Source organism: Mustela nivalis, assembly GCF_964662115.1.
Source record: "Mustela nivalis genome assembly, chromosome: 10".
Lineage (NCBI taxonomy): Eukaryota > Metazoa > Chordata > Mammalia > Carnivora > Mustelidae > Mustela > Mustela nivalis.
This window is the reverse complement of record NC_139029.1, coordinates 68,259,136-68,276,882: the sequence shown is the minus strand read 5'-3', so window position 1 is coordinate 68,276,882 and position 17,747 is coordinate 68,259,136. Positions and strand designations below refer to the sequence as shown.

At 35.9% G+C, this 17,747-nt stretch overlaps 1 protein-coding gene across 8 annotated transcripts in view; it reads left to right on the top strand.

Annotated features, from left to right (window-relative positions):
- Positions 1-17,747, top strand: part of TTLL7 (tubulin tyrosine ligase like 7) — a 154,874-nt gene that overhangs the window by 123,398 nt on the left and 13,729 nt on the right. For 5 of the 8 annotated variants that reach the window (XM_082688134.1, XM_082688137.1, XM_082688135.1 and 2 more), the window contains 2 exons: positions 950-1,110; positions 16,465-16,638. In XM_082688134.1, coding sequence (XP_082544260.1) covers positions 950-1,110; positions 16,465-16,638 — 335 coding nt within the window. Of the gene's footprint in view, positions 1-949; positions 1,111-16,464; positions 16,639-16,729; positions 16,848-17,254; positions 17,480-17,747 lie in introns of those variants that run through there. The other 3 variants (XR_014299910.1, XM_082688139.1, XM_082688140.1) reach the window with 3 other exon arrangements.

Below are 17,747 nucleotides of genomic sequence, written 5' to 3'. Positions count from 1 at the left end.
TAAAATTGCTGGGTTATAGGGTATATGAATTATTAACTTTGGGAGATAATCCCAAGCTATTTTTGAGCAACTGTACCAATTGGTACTCCCACCAATAATGTCTAAGAAACCCTGAATAACCCCTAGCTCTCCAACACTTAGTATTGTCAGACTTTTAATTTTTGTCTGTTAAATGGACATGAAGTGATATCTTATTATAGTTTTAATATTTATTATATATATTGGGCAAATTTATTTCCTCTTCTGTAAAACTCCAGTTCATGTTTCTTGTCCGTTTTCTTCCCCCTACGTTGTGAGTGCTTGTGTTAGCAATTTGTTAGGCATTCATTATGTATTTCTGATATTAATCTTTTGTTAGAGGTATGTTTTAAATATATTTTCCAAGTTTGTAACTTGATCTTTTATTTTCCTTAAGGTATCTTTCGGTGTCCAGAAGTTCTTAACTTTAGTATAATCAATTTATTAATATTTTATGGTCTGTAAATTTTTTTATGACTTAAAGTAATCTTTTTCTAACCTAAAAATGAAAAGATATTCACCAATAGTGAGTTTTCAGTAATATATTAAATGATTTATTTTTTAATCCTAAGGTCCTAATCCCTCTAGAGTTGATTTTTGTTAGTTGAGTGAGGATTCAACTTTACTTTCTTAGTAAAACTTGCTATTTTTCAGTCTCCATTTATTGATTTAATTTAGATTTAACTGAGGTTTAAATTTTAAACTTAATCTCTTCTTATACCAATGGTCTGACTTGCCACCTACATCATACACTAGAGTTTCACAAATTCATGGACCCATTTCTGGGATTTTTACTCTATCCTGTTGTTCAGTGAATGAGTGTGTATAAGTGTGTGTATGAATTTGTGTTTGAATTATATATATTCATCTTCGAATTTTAGACACACACTTACATGCTTAGATTTTGAAATAACTTTGTTTTTTCCACTAGGTTTTGGACATAGTAAAAACAAGTATTCGTACAATTCTTCCACGTATCTGGAAGGTACCTGATGTTGAGGAAGTAAGTTTATATAGGATTTTCAACCGGGTTTTTAATCGCCTACTCTGGAGTCATGGCCAAGGACTGTGGAACTGTTTCTGTGATTCAGGGTAAGTTCTAAGTTACCTTTTATTATTGTTAACTTTTAACATTTTACTATTTAGTTATATAGGAAGCCCAATAAAATGGTTGAATTTCTATAATGATGTTAAAATATGAATTTTTTTTTACTGCATTTAGTTTTGTATTTGGCTATAATTTATAGCAGACTGATTTAGATGAGATCATGAATATGAACACAATACCTAACTAATTTGAATTAAATGGAAAGAAGGTAGTCTTTAATTTTGTTTTATTTAAATTCAATTAATTTACATATAGTATGTTATTAGTTTCAGAGGTAGAGGTTAGTATTTCATTAGGTGCATGTTAACACACAGTACTCATTACATCAAGTACCCTCCTTAATGGCCATCACCCAGTTACCCCATCTCACCACCCCATCCCCTCCAGCAAACTTCAGTTTAATTTCCCATCATTATTTTTTCTCCCTCTCTGATTTCATCTTCTTTTATTTTTCCCTCCCTTCCCCTATGATCCTCTGTTTTGTTTCTTAAATTCTACATATGAGTGAAATCATATGATAATTTTCTTTCTCTGATTGACTTATTTCACTTAGCATAATACTCTCTAGTTTCATCGTCATCATTGCAAATGGCAAGATTTTAATTTTTAATGGCTGCATAATATTCCATATATATATATGAATAAAGAAAAAAGAAGAATATGTGTGTGTGTGTGTGTGTATACACATATGTATGTATATATATATATATATCACATTTCTTTAGTCATTCACCTGTTGATTGATATCTGTGCTCTTTCTATAGTTTGGCTATTGTGGACATTGCTGCTATAAACATTAAGGGTGTAGGTGCCCCTTCAGGTCACTACATTTGTATCTTTAGGATAAATCCCTAATAGTGCAATTTCTGGGTTGTTGGGTAACTCTATTTTTAGCTTTTTGAGAAATCTCTATGCTGTTTTTCAGAGTCTCTGTACCTGCTTGCATGCCCACCAGCAGTGTAAAAGGGGTCCCCTTTCTCCACATCTCACCATTTCTTGTTTCCTGACTTGTTCATTTTAGCCATTCTGACCATTGTGAGGTGGTATCTCATTATGGTTTTGGTTTGTATTTTCCTGATGCTGAGTGATATTGAGCATTTATTCATGTGTCTGTTGACCATCTGTCTGTCTGACATGTTTGGAGAAATGTCTATTTGTGTCCTCTGCCCATTTCTTGACTAGATTCCTTGTTCTTTGGGTGTTGAGTTTGATAAGTTCTTTCTAGACTTTGGATACCAGCCCTTTATCTGATATGTCATTTGAAAATATCTTCTCCCATTCTCTTGGTTGTCTTTTAGTTTTATTGGCTGTTTCCTTTGCTATGCAAAAGATTTTTATCTTGATGAAGTCCCAATATTTCATTTTTGCTTTTGTTTCCCTTGCTTTTGGAAACGTGTCTAGCAAGAAGTTGCTGTGGCCAAGGTCAGAGATGTTGCTGGCCATATTCTCCTCAAGGATTTTGATGGATTCCTGTCTCACATTTAGATCTTTCATCCATTTTGAGTTTATTTTTATGTTTGGTGTAAGAAAGTGGTCCAGTTTCATTTTCCTACAAGTGGATGTCCAATTTTCCCAACACTGTTTGTTGAAAAGACTGTCTTTTTTCCAGTGAACATTATTTCCTGCTTTGTCAAAGATTATCTAAACATAGAGTTGAGGGTTCATTTCTGGGTTCTCTATTCTGTTACTTTAATTTATTTGTCTGTTTTTATGCCAGTACCATGCTATCTTGATGATTCCAATTTTGTGATAGAGCTTAAAGTCCAGAATTGTGATGCCATAGCTTTGGTTTTCTCTTTCAACATTCCTTTGGCTATTCGGGGTCTTTTCTGGTTCTGTACAAGTTTTAGGATTATTTGTTTCAGCTCTGTGAAAAATGTTGATGGTATTTTGATATGGATTGCATTGAATGTATAGATTACTTTATAGACATTTTCACAATATTTGTTCTTCCAATCCGTGAGCATGGACAGTTTTTCCATTTCTTTATGTCTTCCTCAATTCTTTCATAAGTGTTCTCTAGCTTTTGGGTAACAGATCATTTACCTCTTTGGTTAGGTTTATTTCTAGGTATCTTATGGTATTTGGTGCCATTGTAAATGGGATTATTTCCTTAATTTCTTTTTCTTCTGTTCCCTTGTTAGTGTATAGGAATGCAACTGATTTCTGTGCATTGATTTTATGTCTTATAACTTTGATAAATTCCTGAATGAGTTCTAGCAATTTTGGGGTTGAAGTCTTTTGTGTTTCCTACAAAGATTATCATGTCATCTGTGAAGAGTGAAAGTTTGAGTTCTTTGCCAATTTGGATGCTGATTTATTTCTTTTTCTTTGATTGCTTAGGCTAGGACTTCTAGTACTATGTTGAACAACATTGGTGAAAGTGGACATCCCTCTTGGGTTCCTGACCTTAGGGGAATAGTTCTGTTTCCTATTGAGAATGATATTTGCTGTGGGCTTTTTATATATGGCTTCTATGATATTGAGGTATGTTCCCTCTATCCCTATACTGTGAAGAGTTTTAAGTCAAGAAAGGATGCTGTGTTTTGTCAAATAGTTTTTCTGCCTCTATTGAGAGGATGATATGGTTCTTGTCCTTTCTTTTATTAATGTAGGATATCAAATTGATTGATTTGTGAATATTGAACCATCCTTGCAGCCCAGGAATAAATCTCATTTGGTTGTGGTGAAAAACCTTTTAAGGCACTGTTGCATCCTATTGACTAGTATCTTGGTGAGAATTTTGGCATCCATGTTCGTCAGGGACATTGATCTGTAATTCTCCTTTTTGGTAGGTTTGGTCTGGTTTGGGGATCAAAGTAATTCTGGCCACATAGAAGGAGTTTGGAAATTTTCCTTCTGTTTCTGTTTTTTGCAACAGCTTCAGAAAAATACATATTAATTCTTTAAATCTTTGGTAGAATTTCCTTGGGAAGCCATCTAGCTCTGGACTTTTGTTTTTTGGGAGATTTTTGATTACTGCTTCAGTTTCCTTAGTGGTTATGGGTCTGTTCAGTTTTTCTATTTCTTCCTGGTTCAATTTTGGTACTTCATATGTTCTATGAATGTATCTATTTCTTCAACATTGCCCATTTGTTCACATATAGTTGATGTAATATATTTGTATAATTGTAATTCTTCAGTGTTGTGATCTCTCCTCTTTCATTTGTAATTTTACTAATTTAGATCCTTTCTCTTTTCTCTTTGTTAAGTCTGGCTAGGGGTTTATTGTTTTTATTAATTCTTTCAAAGAACTTGCTCCTAGTTTCATTGATCTGTTCTACTGTTCTTTTATTATTTTTTTTATTTTAATTGGTTTCTGCTATTTAATTGGTTTCTGCTCTAATCTTTATTATTTCTCTTCTGTTGCTGGGTTTAGCCTTTATTTGCTGTGCTTTTTTATGGCTCCTTTAGTTATAAGATTAACTTGCATATTTGAGCCTTTTCTTGTTCTTGAGAAAAGCCTGTATTGCTATATACTGCCTTTCTAGGACCACCTTTGCTGCATCCCAAAGGTTCTGAAATTTTGTGTTTTAATTTTCATTTGCTTCCATGAATTTTTAAAAATTTTCTTTAATTTTCTGGTTGATTCATTTATTCTTTAGTAGGATGCTCTTTAACCTCCATGTATTTGTGTTCCTTCCGAATTTTCTCTTGTGAATGAGTTCCAAATTTTAAAGCATCATGGTCTGAGAATATGCAGGGAATATCCTCATCTTTTAGTACCAGTTGATACCTGATTTGTGAGCCAGTATATGATCTATTCTGGAGAATGTTCCATGTGCACTCAAGAAGAATGTATATTCTTTTTTTTTTTTTAATTTTTAAATTTTTTATTAACATGTATTTTTATCCCCAGGGGTACAGGTCTGTGAATCAGCACTCACCAAAGCACATACCCTCCCCAATGTCCATAACCCCACCCCCCCTTCTCCAAACCTCCCTCCCCCAGCAACCTCAGTTTGTTTTGTAAGATTAAGAGTCACTTATGGTTTGTCTCCCTCCCAGTCCCATCTTGTTTCATTAATTCTTCTCCTACCCACTTAAGCCCCCATGTTGCATCACCACTTCCTCATATCAGGGAGATCATATGATAGTTGTCTTTCTCTGCTTGACTTATATACACAATGGAATACTATGCAGCCATCAAAAGAAATGAAATCTTGCCATTTGCGACAACATGGATGGAACTAGAGCGTATCATGCTTAGCGAATAAGTCAAGAAGAATGTATATTCTGTTGTTTTAGGATGCAATGTTCTGAATATATCTGTGAAGTCCAGTGTGTGTCATTCAAAGCCCTTGTTTCATTGTTGATCTTCTGCTTAGATGATCTGTCCATTGCTGTTAGTGGAGTGTTAAAGTCCCCTACTACTATTGTATTACTATCAGTGTGTATCTTTAATTTTGTTATTAGTTAATTGGCTGCTCCCAAGTTAGGGGCATAAATATTTACAATTGTTAGATCTCATTGTTGGATAGACCCTTTAATTATAATATAGTGTCCCTCTTCATTTCTTATTACAGTCTTTGGTTTAAAATCTAATTTGTGTGATATAAGGATTGCTACCCTAGCTTTCTTTTGATGTCCATTAGCATGATAAATAGTTATCCCCACCCCCTTTCAATCTTTGGGTCTAAAATGAGTCTCCTGTAGACAGCCTATTGATGGGTCTTTTTTTTAAAAAATCCAATCTGATATCCATTGTCTTTCAATTGGAGCTTTTAGTCCATTTCCATCCAGAGGGATTATTGAAAGATATAAATTTTGTGCCACTGTCTTATCTTTAAACTCACTGTTTCTATAGGTTGTCTCTGTTCCTTTCTGATCTTTGTTACTTTTATACTCTCTCTTCACTCAAATGATCCCCTTTAATATTTCTTGCAGGGTTGGTTCAGTGATCACACATTCCATTCTGAATAACAATCTTTCTGGATAAAGTATTCTTGATTGCATATTTTCTCATTTAGCACCTTGTCCTTTCTGGCCTTCCAGGTCTCTGTGGATAGGTCTGTTGCCTGGTTTATGTTTCTACATTTGCAGGTTAAGGACCCTTTATATCAAGCTGCTTTCAGGATTTTCTCTTTATCTCTGAAATTTTCAAGCCCCACTAGTATATGTTGGGGTGTGGACCTATTTTTATTGATTTTGATGGGGGTTTTCTGTGCCTCCTGGATTTGAATACCTGTTTCCTTCCCCAGATTAGGGAAATTTTTAGCTTTAATTTGGTCAAATAAACCTGCCCCCCTCATCTTCTGGCACCCCTATTATTCAAGTATTATTGAGCTTTATGGTATCACTGATTTCTCAAATTCTCCCCTCATGATCCAGTAGTTTTTTTTTCTCTTTTTCTCAGCTTCATTACTTCCCATCATTTTGTCTTCTAAACTACTGGCCTTCTCTTCTGCCTCATTTACCCAGAAGTTAGAGCCTCCATTTTTTTTTTTTTTAATTGCATTTCAGTAATAGCATTTTTAATTTTGGCCCAATCAGATTTTAGTTCTTTTATTTCTGTAGTAAGGGATTCTCTAGTGTCTTTTATGGTTTTTTTTTTTTTTTCTTCAAGGGCAGCTAGTATCTTTATAGTTGTTCTGGATTTTAGTTCCAACATCTTACTTATATCCATATTGATTAAATCTATGGCAGAATGCTACCTCTGGTACTTTCTTTTACTGTGATTTCTCCTTCTAGTCATTTTGTCCAGAAAAGAAAGGTGGAAAGAAAAAGGGGGAAAAAAAAAAACCCACAGCAAAAACAGCAATAATAATATCAACAACATTTTCAGGAAGTGATTCTGCTGCATGCTGTGTACACTCTGCTTTTGTGTTTTGACTGCTCTTTCCCCTGGTCCTTCCTCTACATAGTTCCTCCTTGCTTGTAGTGGGAAGTGTTTGTTCCTTTAAGTACGTATGCTTTGACTTGTTTGTGAAGTTAAACTGGGAGCTGATGTTCTTTAATCAGTAGACTTAGTATGGGGAGGGTGATTTGTGTTGGTCTTCTGAGGGAGAGGCCTTCTGTTCTCATTAACAAACTGACTTGCTCTCCTAAAGATGTTCCTGCCAGTTGAGAAGGGTGGGGTTTAGTGTAGGGGACTCCAACCTCCACTAGAGATGCTGTGTTTCTCTCTGGCATCTGACTGTGCTGGTGGGTGGGAGGAGGAATGGATGGTGTAAGAGGTAGAATATGACATCACCTTACTCTTGTCTCCGGGGAGGAGGACTCCCAGAAGCTCCTGCTCAGCTGTCTGTCTTACAAAAGCGATCAATCTCCTTTGACCTGGGCCCTCATCAGTTCCCTGCCCTAACCTGTCTGTGCCCAGGTTGTTGGTACACCCAGAGCTAGAAATTTCCTGTATTTTAACTCTGGCCAGTGGTTGGGATTCAAAACCCTAAGTTTTAAAGGGCCTAGTAATGTGCATGCCCTTTCAGTGGGGAGGCTCAGGGTATACCCAGCACTGACCCATTCCTTAAAAGCTGTCGCACAATGGACACTCAGAGGCTAGAGTTTATTGTAATGCTCAGCGAAAAGCTGGAGCCAGGTTATCAGCCATCTGCACTCAACTTAGTCCTCTACACCCCTTTGTCCCAGAAAAGCCATTGTAGAGGCTTGAATCTATTGTGCCAGATAGCAAAAAGCAGCGATCAGGTTATCCTCAATCTGTTGCAGTCTGTACTTGCTCTGTCAGTCCCAGCAAAGGGGTCGATTGGCACACACACAGAGGTTTAAGACTATTGTGGTTCACACCAAAAAGTTAAGAGGTTTTCTGCCCTCTGTGTGCTCCTCTGATGGTGCTGCTAAGGTCCACTCAATGGCTCCCAGCTGTCCCCTTGTCTCTGGAGAGGACAAATATGCTCCTCCAAATGCCCTCGAGGACAGGGAGCACTCTTTCCCTGAGTAACACAGAGACCTACTCATCATGGCTTACTGTGAGGTTATAAACCGCTGCAATCTGTCCAACCATCTCCCTCTTCCTGACTGCTCCTCCAACTGGGCTTTCCCCTCTTCCAGCTGCGGGGCTTCCCTATCCCCCAGTACAGGGCTCTGAAACTTGCCTCTGCCAAATTCCCTGGCTCCAGCTCTGGAGGTTGTTTCCATATTCTTCCGATCCTTTTCCTAGTTGTTAAAAATATGAAAGTTGATCTAATGGTATTCAAAGGACAAGGCAAGTTCAGGGTCCCCCTACTACTCCACCATCTTGGAACTCTCCCCCCACCTCAGTGCCAAGGTAGTCTTAGTGAAAAATCTAAGTTACAAATCAGTAACTTTAAGTTTCTTCTGCTCTTGTCTTCATGTAACAGACTTCCAAAATATGGCACACTTGTGCTCCTCACCAGAGTTTCAGTCCTGCCAAAGCTGTTGTAACTCATTTTCATATTAGCCTTAAGATGTCTAAAACCAGACATTCTGAACCTCCCTTTCATTCAGAAACAGCTTCTTTTCTGGCCTTCTCTTAATCCTGTTGTTATCCTCTCTGTCACTCGGGTTTGCTCTCTGATGGGCATCTGCATATGTCTTTTCCTTCCCAGTCTTTATTCAGTGGTTTGTTGAATCCTGTTGGTTTTCCGTCACATTCCCACTGTGGCTACTTTACATTCTTTTTCATTGTTCTTAGCAATTATTCAGTACTTACTACTGTGTTAGATACTTTTGGAGAGACAAAGTTGATTTTGACACAGATCCTGCTGTCAAGACTCTTAAAAATGGTAATTGCTAAAGCTATTCTATTTACTATGTGCCAGGCTTTGCTCTAAAAACTTTATGTGTATTGAGTGATCTAATCTTTATAACAACACTTTGAAGCAAGTTCTATGATTTATCTCCATTTCGTAGATAAGGAAACTAAGGCATAGATAGGCACTAAGGACTTAGTGCAACTGGGATTTGGACTTGGGGAGCCTGGCCCCAGAGTTTATGGTCTGAACCAGTAAGTTCTGCTGCTTCTAGTAGATAAAATAAAATATATATAAAAGTAATGCTTATGAAAGAGACCTAGATAAAGTATTATAAGATTTCAAATAGGAGGAACCTTTTGGTAGAAGGGCTAGGTAAAATTAATAGATTTCTAGACATTTTTGTCTCCGGCTTTTTGTTTCCTGTATCTATCCTACTGTCAGGGTCATTTCTTAAAATCTCTAGTGATTTCCTTCATTTATCATTAAAGTTTAGACTTCCTATCTAGAGACACAACACTTTCTAACATGCTGGTGCTTTCTTATTTCTCTAATTTTCCCTCTCATTACTCTTTTACTTGAAGTTTGTTCCAGAAAAAGAAACTCATTATTTTTCAAATAATTTTAAAATTTATTCTTTTCTTGATCTGAGGTTTTGATATCATTGAGTAACTGATGCGTCTGCCTTCTACAACCCCAAACCTCCAATCCTTTCTGTATTATTTAAATCCAATATAAACACCCAGGATGTGTCCCCCTTTTTGGTAAAATCTTAGACTATCACAGTCTGAAGTGATCTCCAATGTCCTCCATTTAAACACTCTAGTCATCTAATACTGATTAATTCATACCATTTTCAGACTTATTCTCACCACTATCATGTTCCTCAATAGCCACTTAAAAACAGAAAGAATTTATAATTCTGTTCTGCTCTGGCTTGTGGTAAAATCTGAGAATAATCTTGGCTATAAATTATTTCTATAGAGATTTAAGTGGAACATTTGAACTATATTCCATGGCCTATTAGTTGGTTTTCTGTAGAAGTTCTCTCAATCTGGACTTATAATTGGAATTTTGTTTCTGCTTGTTGATCCATTGTGGTTGTGATGTGGAATTGTTGGGGTTCAGAGTCAATGGCCAAGAAAGAATGCTTGAGAATACTTGTGGAAATGTTGGGGTTCAGAGTTAATGGCCTAGAAAGAATACTTGAGGGCAGAAAGACTGCCCTGGTATTGTGAGGAACTATTTGGGAACAAATATTGTGGAGTTGGGGGAGGTAAAGATCAGGTAAGCTTCCTGATTTTCGTATGCTAAAGGATTTTCATATGCTAAAGAAGACACACAGAAATCTGGAGACCTAGCTACCATCAAGCTAAGGTTGTTTTTCCCTCTATCAGAGCATTAACATTAAGACAGTTGGGAGTTCCTGGAGGAAGGTTATACTATGCTCACCTCAAATATTTGTCATTGGGCTGCACTTTATAAGGAACTTTATCTATACTTACATCTGCCTTTGTTTTCCACATCAGTTAGAATGCTGTATATGAATCCTAGCTATTCCTCAGCAGGAAAAGCGGTCAGATAGTCTGCTACTGAAATCGGTATTGGTGGTTTTGAATCCATGAGATAATCTCTAACTCCATACCCTAAAGATGCCCATAAAGTTGGGTTCTTCTTTTCCTCTGACATCTCTTCCGTGAACTATATTGGTAATATATTCTTTTTTTTTTTTTTTACTGTATTTTTTTTTATTTATTTTTATTTATTTTTTATTTTTTATAAACATATATTTTTATCCCCAGGGGTACAGGTCTGTGAATCACCAGGTTTACACACTTCACAGCACTCACCAAAGCACATACCCTCCCCAATGTCCATAATCCCACCCCCTTCTCCCAAACCCCCTCCCCCCAGCAACCCTCAGTTTGTTTCAGAATCATTTTTTTCTTCCTTGGCCAATACTCCCCTTAAATTTCCCTGGTGCTATCTATTACTACGAGTGTTGATAATGAGAGTTAATAGCATCTGACTTACTAAATGCCTGATACTATTTAACATATTATATAGTCTTTTGTTTTACTGTAGATCAAATGTCCTTTTTAAAAATTTTTAAAAAATTTTTTATTGTGTTATGTTAGTCACCATACAGTAGTACATCATTAGTTTTTGATGTAGTGTTCCCATGGTTGTTTGCATATAACAGCCAGTGCTCCATGTAATCCATGCCCTCCTTAATATCCATCACCAGGCTTCTCATTTTCCCAACCCTTTCTTTTCTAAAACCATCCTTTTGTTTCCTGGAGTCCACAATCTCTCACGGTTTGTCTCCCCTTTTGATTTCCCCCCTTCCTTCTCCTAATGTCCTCCATGCTATTCCTTATGTTCCATAAATAAGTGAAACCATATGATAATTGTCTTTCTCTGCTTGACTTAGTTCACTCAGCATAATCTCCTCCTGTCCCATTTATGTTGATGCAAAAATTGGGTATTCATCCTACGTATTATATATTCTTACAATTACCACTTTAATATTTTGAGTATATTATTATTCTCATTGTACAGATGAGGAAATTAAAGCATAAAGAGAACATAAAATTTGCCCAAGTTCAGTACCTAGATGAGCCAGGATTTAAACCCAGGTTTTCTGAGTCAAGAGCCGAAGCCCTTAACTGTGTTGTATTCACTCCCCTCAAAGCAGCATTCCCAGTGGTTGACAGTGTTACTTGATTTATTATATTTTTGAAAGATTTTATTTATTTGAGAGAGAATGAGAGAGAGCCTGAGAGGGGAGAAGGTCAGAGGGAGAAGCAGATTCCCCATGGAGCTGGGAGCCTGATGTGGGATCCGATCCCAGGACTCTGGGATCATGACCTGAGCTGAAGGCAGTTGCTTAACCAACTGAGCCATCCAGGCACCCTGGCTTGCTTGATTTAAGTATTAGCCAGATCCCCAGCCCCATTGCATCTGGGCAAATAAGAGCAGGAGTAGCTTTGAGTCCAATTTGACCACTCTCCATCCATTTCTTTAAAACCTTGGTGGTCTGTAGAGATGAGTTTAACCCTGGATTTTATTTTGTAACCTTACAAATGGGTTTCTTAGGCTTCCTTAATTTAATTACATCACAGAGCATTGTGTATGTTTTGATTCCCAGTTTGGACTCAAGAGTAGTTCTATTAATCCTTTGAATCATGTCTAATTAATGAGTATTCATTTAACCTTTGGCCTAGCAGCCTAGTAGTCAAGGTAAAAATCTACTCTTAACTCACTTCTAAAGGAATGATTTTATTTATTTATTTTATTATGTTCAGTTAACCACTGTATAGTACATCATTAGTTTTTGATGTAGTGTCCAATGATTCATTAGTTGCATATAACACCCAGTGCTCATCATAACACGTGCCCTTCTTAATTCCCTTTATCCAGTTATCCCATCCTCTAACCCTTCCCTCTGAAACCCTCAGTTTGTTTCCTGGTCCATAGTCTCTTATGGTTCATCTTCCTCTTTTATTTCTCCCCTTTCTGTTTTCCCTCCCTTCCCCTATGGTCCTCTGTGCTATTGCTTATGTTCCACATACAAGTGAAACCACATGATAATTGTCTTTCTCTGATTGACTTATTTCACTCAGCTTAATCCCCTTCAGTTCCATCCATGTCAATGCAAATGGTGGGTATTCATCTTTTCTGATGGCTGAATAATATTCCATTGTATATATGAACCACATCTTCTTTATCCATTCATCTTCTGAAGGGCATCTCGGCTCCTTCCACAGTTTAGCTATTGTGGACATTGTACTATGAATATTTGGGCACATGTGCCCCTTCTTTTCACTACATATGTATCTTTTAAAGGAATGATTTTAGTAAAAGGCATAACTGTCTTTCACAGTTAGGTATAAAATCTTGGAAAAGTGTAATCCAAATAACTCGGCCACCTTGATTCTTGCCTCTGCCTATCAACACCCCAATAATAAAACAAAATAAATTAACTACTTCCTGTCAACATCCAGAAACATCAAAGAATATTGTAGATCTCTGTGGTAGTTTTTCCCTAGAGTTGGTCCAATGGTTTTACTGACACATAACATAGAAGACATCTTTATCTCTCTTTCTTGTTCTTCCAGACCACTGAAGCCCATGCTCAGTGACCCTTGTTATCACATGGAAACTTTTCTTGTTATCACATTCTGAATGTATTCTCTACAGGAGAATAGCTCTTGGAATTTTCATGAATAAAATTATCTGCCATGTTTTACTGGGGTATAGGAAGTTTAGGTGCTATGGGATTCAAACTCAGGCCCAAGAACTAAGGAAATGTGGCCAAAGGATGTAACATTTCAGCTGAGTCTTGTAGGAAGAGGAAGAAGAATTTTCCAGGTAAAACAAAGAGTAGGAGGCAGTGGGTAAATGGGAGAGGAATATGTTGTTTGGTAAAGTCCTCTCTCCACTCAAAACTATGATATGTAAACCCCAAAGAGAATCTTTTTGGACCCTTTAGCCAAAGGCATTTTCCAGTGGAAATTTCTCATTGAAAACTTTTTCATTTAGCCTCTTTGGGCAAGAGGAAATGGTAAGGATTATTCTAAGCAGTCTACTTCTAGACTTACAATCCATTTAAAACCGTGTGCCTCATACAGAGGAAAAATGACCTGAATCTTACGTTCTCATATCACTTTCAATTGGATACATTATTGTTAGTACTTTTCAGCTCGTTGATGCTGTTTATCCAGTTGGTGTAGTCCAGTTTTTGTTTGTTTTGTTTTGCTTTGATTTTACTTTCCTTTCTCCTTTCTGCTACTTTGGTCCACTCAGTCATGCATTCGAACTTCTACCAGAGAAAGAGAAAGAAATGAATCAGTTTTACTTTTTAGGTAACTGCTTTCTTAAATGTTTTGATGAGAAAGTTGGTGAAAAATATTGGATTGCTGGACAATGAGAGGCTTTTCAAGTCTATGGATTTCATTAATAACAACTCCCCTTTGTTGACAGAAGTATTTAGTATTCTGTATCTTATTGTTACATTACTAAAAAGTGTCATATAAAGTTCTTTCCTGTTAAACATCTCTGAGGATTAGGGAGGACCAAATGAACTTCTTAACCACTTAAGTTTTTTTTTGTTTTGTTTTTTTTGAATTCTGTTTTGTTTTGGAATTTAGATTCAGAAAGAAAGCAGATAAGATCTTGAGTTCTTTGATAAAGGCACTGCTATCGTAAATTATTTCTACATACTTTCACCTTCTTAAAAATCTTTATGTTAGGGGCACCTGGGTGGTTTCCCAGTTGAGGGTGGCTCAGTGGGTTATAAAGCCTCTGCCTTCAGCTCAGTTCATGGTCTCAGGGTCCTGGGATCAAGCCCTGCATTGGGCTCTCTGCTCGGCAGGAAGCCTGCTTCCCTTCCTCTCTCTCTGCCTGCCTCTCTGCCTACTTGTGATCTCTCTCTGTCAAATAAATAAAATCTTAAAAATTGTTTTTGTGTTAATATTGAAAATCGAGATACTGTAGTGTTACAGAGGCATTGCACATTTTACTCAGTTATGCCAGCTGGTGGATAGGAGGTGAGGGACGTAGTTCTAATACACTCAGTTTGAAGGATAGGTTTCCTTTGTGCACACGAAGTTAACCTGATACCAAATGAAGCAAGACCTGTTCATTTTCTTTTTTTCTTTATAAGGAGTTCTGGTGTACTGACACTTAAATATGGATTAATAGAGTAGAATGTGGTCTTTGGCTAGGGGTGGGGAACATACACACCAAAAACTGGTAAAGGACTTTGGTCCATATGTTTATTTTAAGTATTTAAGGAAGAATGAGAGAATGAGAAGCCAAAGCTGATCAGATTATAACTAACATAGTATTCAGAATGTTACATCAAATTAAACTATGATAGAAGAAGCTCGTTTATCTTTCCTCCACTTTATTTGTTCTTTTCTTACCTCTATACTCCAAATCAGGAAAAGAAAAATTACCATGATGTGTGTAACTTGATAGTGGATCTAATCAAATGGCTCCAAAGGATCAAAATAAAAATATATCCAAATTGAGAGGAGAGGATGTAGCAATGCTCAGAATTTCAGTGGAGAGGAAAGTGCTAAGCAGACAGTCAAAACACAGGAGGTTTTCCTGTATGTATATGTATTTATATGAAATTTTTATTTCTCTGGGCCTAAACATATAGGGCTTTGAAATTAGGATATACTAATTATAAACACATTCCCTAATTAATTGGTATTCTCCAATATTTTTCTTGATCAAATTAAGTTGATTATACATATACACATGTATAGATGTATATGGATATATGCAAACACATATGTATTATAGCCAGTTTTTCTTATATTTAGTATTAAAATTTATTTTTAGAGTTAATTTAACTAGCATATTCCTGTTTCTTGAATGGAAATAACTTTTTTAAAATAATAAAAACAGTATTATCTTTAGTTCCAAACATCTCAGAATATGGAAGAAAATTTATTCCTTTCAGTCTACTCATTTGAATCCAATTCCTTTTAAGAATACCTGTCATTCACAGATGATATGCTATCTTTTTAGGACCATGTTTCTCCTGAAAAAACAAACAGTAACCTTTCTACTAAAAATACCTTTCTGTGTTTCTAAAACATTTTAAAAAATTCCAAAGATATCAAATATCCATAGAAGATTGAAAATAGAGTCTTTGAATTTCCCATTGGGAAGTACATTTCTTCAGAAAAATATTTTTCTTAATTTTTTTTTTTTTTGAAAATCTACTCTTTTCTTTCTCTAAGGGTTAAGTGAATCAGTTTATGTAAAATGAGACTTGAACCATTACCAAGTATCAAACCAAACTTTCCCCTTTAGACTTGAAAAGTTTCTTTTACACTAAGGAAATAAGTCTCCTTCTCTCTCTTTTTCGTGGTTGGGGTGGTGAGATGTTTCCTTATTTGGATCAGTATGGTAAATTTAGGAATTGCAAGTACATTATATGTATTTGTTTACCTGTGTGCATGCATACATGCACACACACACACACTTGAAGTTTACCAAGATTGTTTGTACTACCACATGCTTTGGTATAAGCTGAGTGAACTTAAGGGGGAAGCGTATTACCTTTGTGATTATGGTCAGTCAGCACTGCTGAGATGACATGACTTCTAGAATACAGAACCTGTACACTAGAAATATCATGGACATAATTACACCTTGAAGTGTTTTGAGAGAAGTGGTCATAATCAAGGGATTCACTTAAATTCTCCTAATACAGAGAGGGTACAAGTGAAATTGAAGCAAATTTTAAACTCTACTATGGGGTCATTACTAATGTTTTCTAGGAAACCTAAAGTTTTAGAACATCTGCCTTTTGAGAAATAAGCTCAGTATTTTACATATGCCTTAATATAGAGTAACTCATTTATTTTTTTCCAGAGGTGTTGAGAAATCGTCCTGATAGCTACCCACATTTGGCATCAGTAAAATCTTTAAAGATAAATAGTATATGAATTCTGTGTTGTGTTTTTTATTATAAAGATTAATTTTCAAATTTGTATTTGTTTTACATCTTTCAACCATTTGTAATCAATTCAAATGTCTGAGTCCATTTCTACTTTTCCTTACTGGTTTGTTGCTAGGTAAGTGATAAAGCTGGTTGTCATTTTTAACAGCCACATGAGGTCATGTCTGTTTCCATGCCAACAGATCCTCTTGGGAGAGTATTTTCAGTAAAAGCCCAGAGGTGGTGACTCCTTTGCAGCTCCAATGTTGCCAGCGCCTGGTTGAACTTTGTAAACAGTGCCTGCTAGTGGTTTACAAATATGCAACTGACTCAAGAGGATCAGTCTCAGGCATTGGTACTGATTGGGGTAATTCCAGGTACTTGTTTACATTTCTACACCCTGTGAGTTTTATATAAAGTAATGCCACAGTGCAGTTTGAAATTGAAAGTCTCTTTTTGTTTATATAGCTATAGAAAAAGCTAAAGACCGAAAATTCATACATGCTCTTATCTACAAAAGACTTTTAATTTGCACCAGTCTTTACTTTTAAAGGACCGAACAAGGACAGCAACCACAAACCTGAAGGTGACAGAAATAACCTACTTGAACATAAGGTTATTTGGCTTATATAATTTTGCTTTCAAATACCAAGAAAAAACATCCAAACAGAAACTTGACTGTTTCCACCAATAGGGAGATTTCAAATCTATCCTTCAGCCTGATAAGTTGAGAAGATGCCTTTAGTTTAATCTTTACTCGCTTCATCATAACACACATCTATGGGAGCTGAATTTCATTAAGTTCCATTTAAAAATTGAATTTTAATAAATACGGTCATTAAAATGGGTAGTTTAACAAATCATGAGAAATAATATTGTGTTTAAGCTGCAAAAAATACACAGATTGAAAAAACAGTACATTTTACCATTTCTCTGTATAATCCATAGTGCCCATTAGAATTAAAGATGAACATGTGACTTTATTTTTAACAGGTATAAGTTACAGTACTACTCTGGATAGAAGAGAATGAACTATGACTTTGAAAAACTAAGTGATAGTCAAATGATGATAGCATTCAACTAACAGTTGAATAAGCGATGAGGAAAATGAAACACCATAGCCGGGATTGTCTTTTGAAACACCTAGAAATTGATCTGTTTATTAAAGAGATCATAGAAAATACTTAATAAAGATAACTTTTTAAAAAGTGACTGCAACAGCAGAATGGCTTGGAGTATATTTCACAAAAAGTGTTGAAAGATATACTTTTAATCTTTGTTTGTCTTGGATTCTGACATTATACATTGTCATACCTTTAACTCATTTTAACTCTCCCCCTGTAAATCATTCAGCAGTGATCACAACAATGAGAGAGGTAAAACTAGCCATTAGTATTTGAGATATGTAAATATCAAAACAATATTCTACAGTTTAATGATTTGGCTGAAGCAAATTATTGAAATAAAACATTATTTTCATTAATAT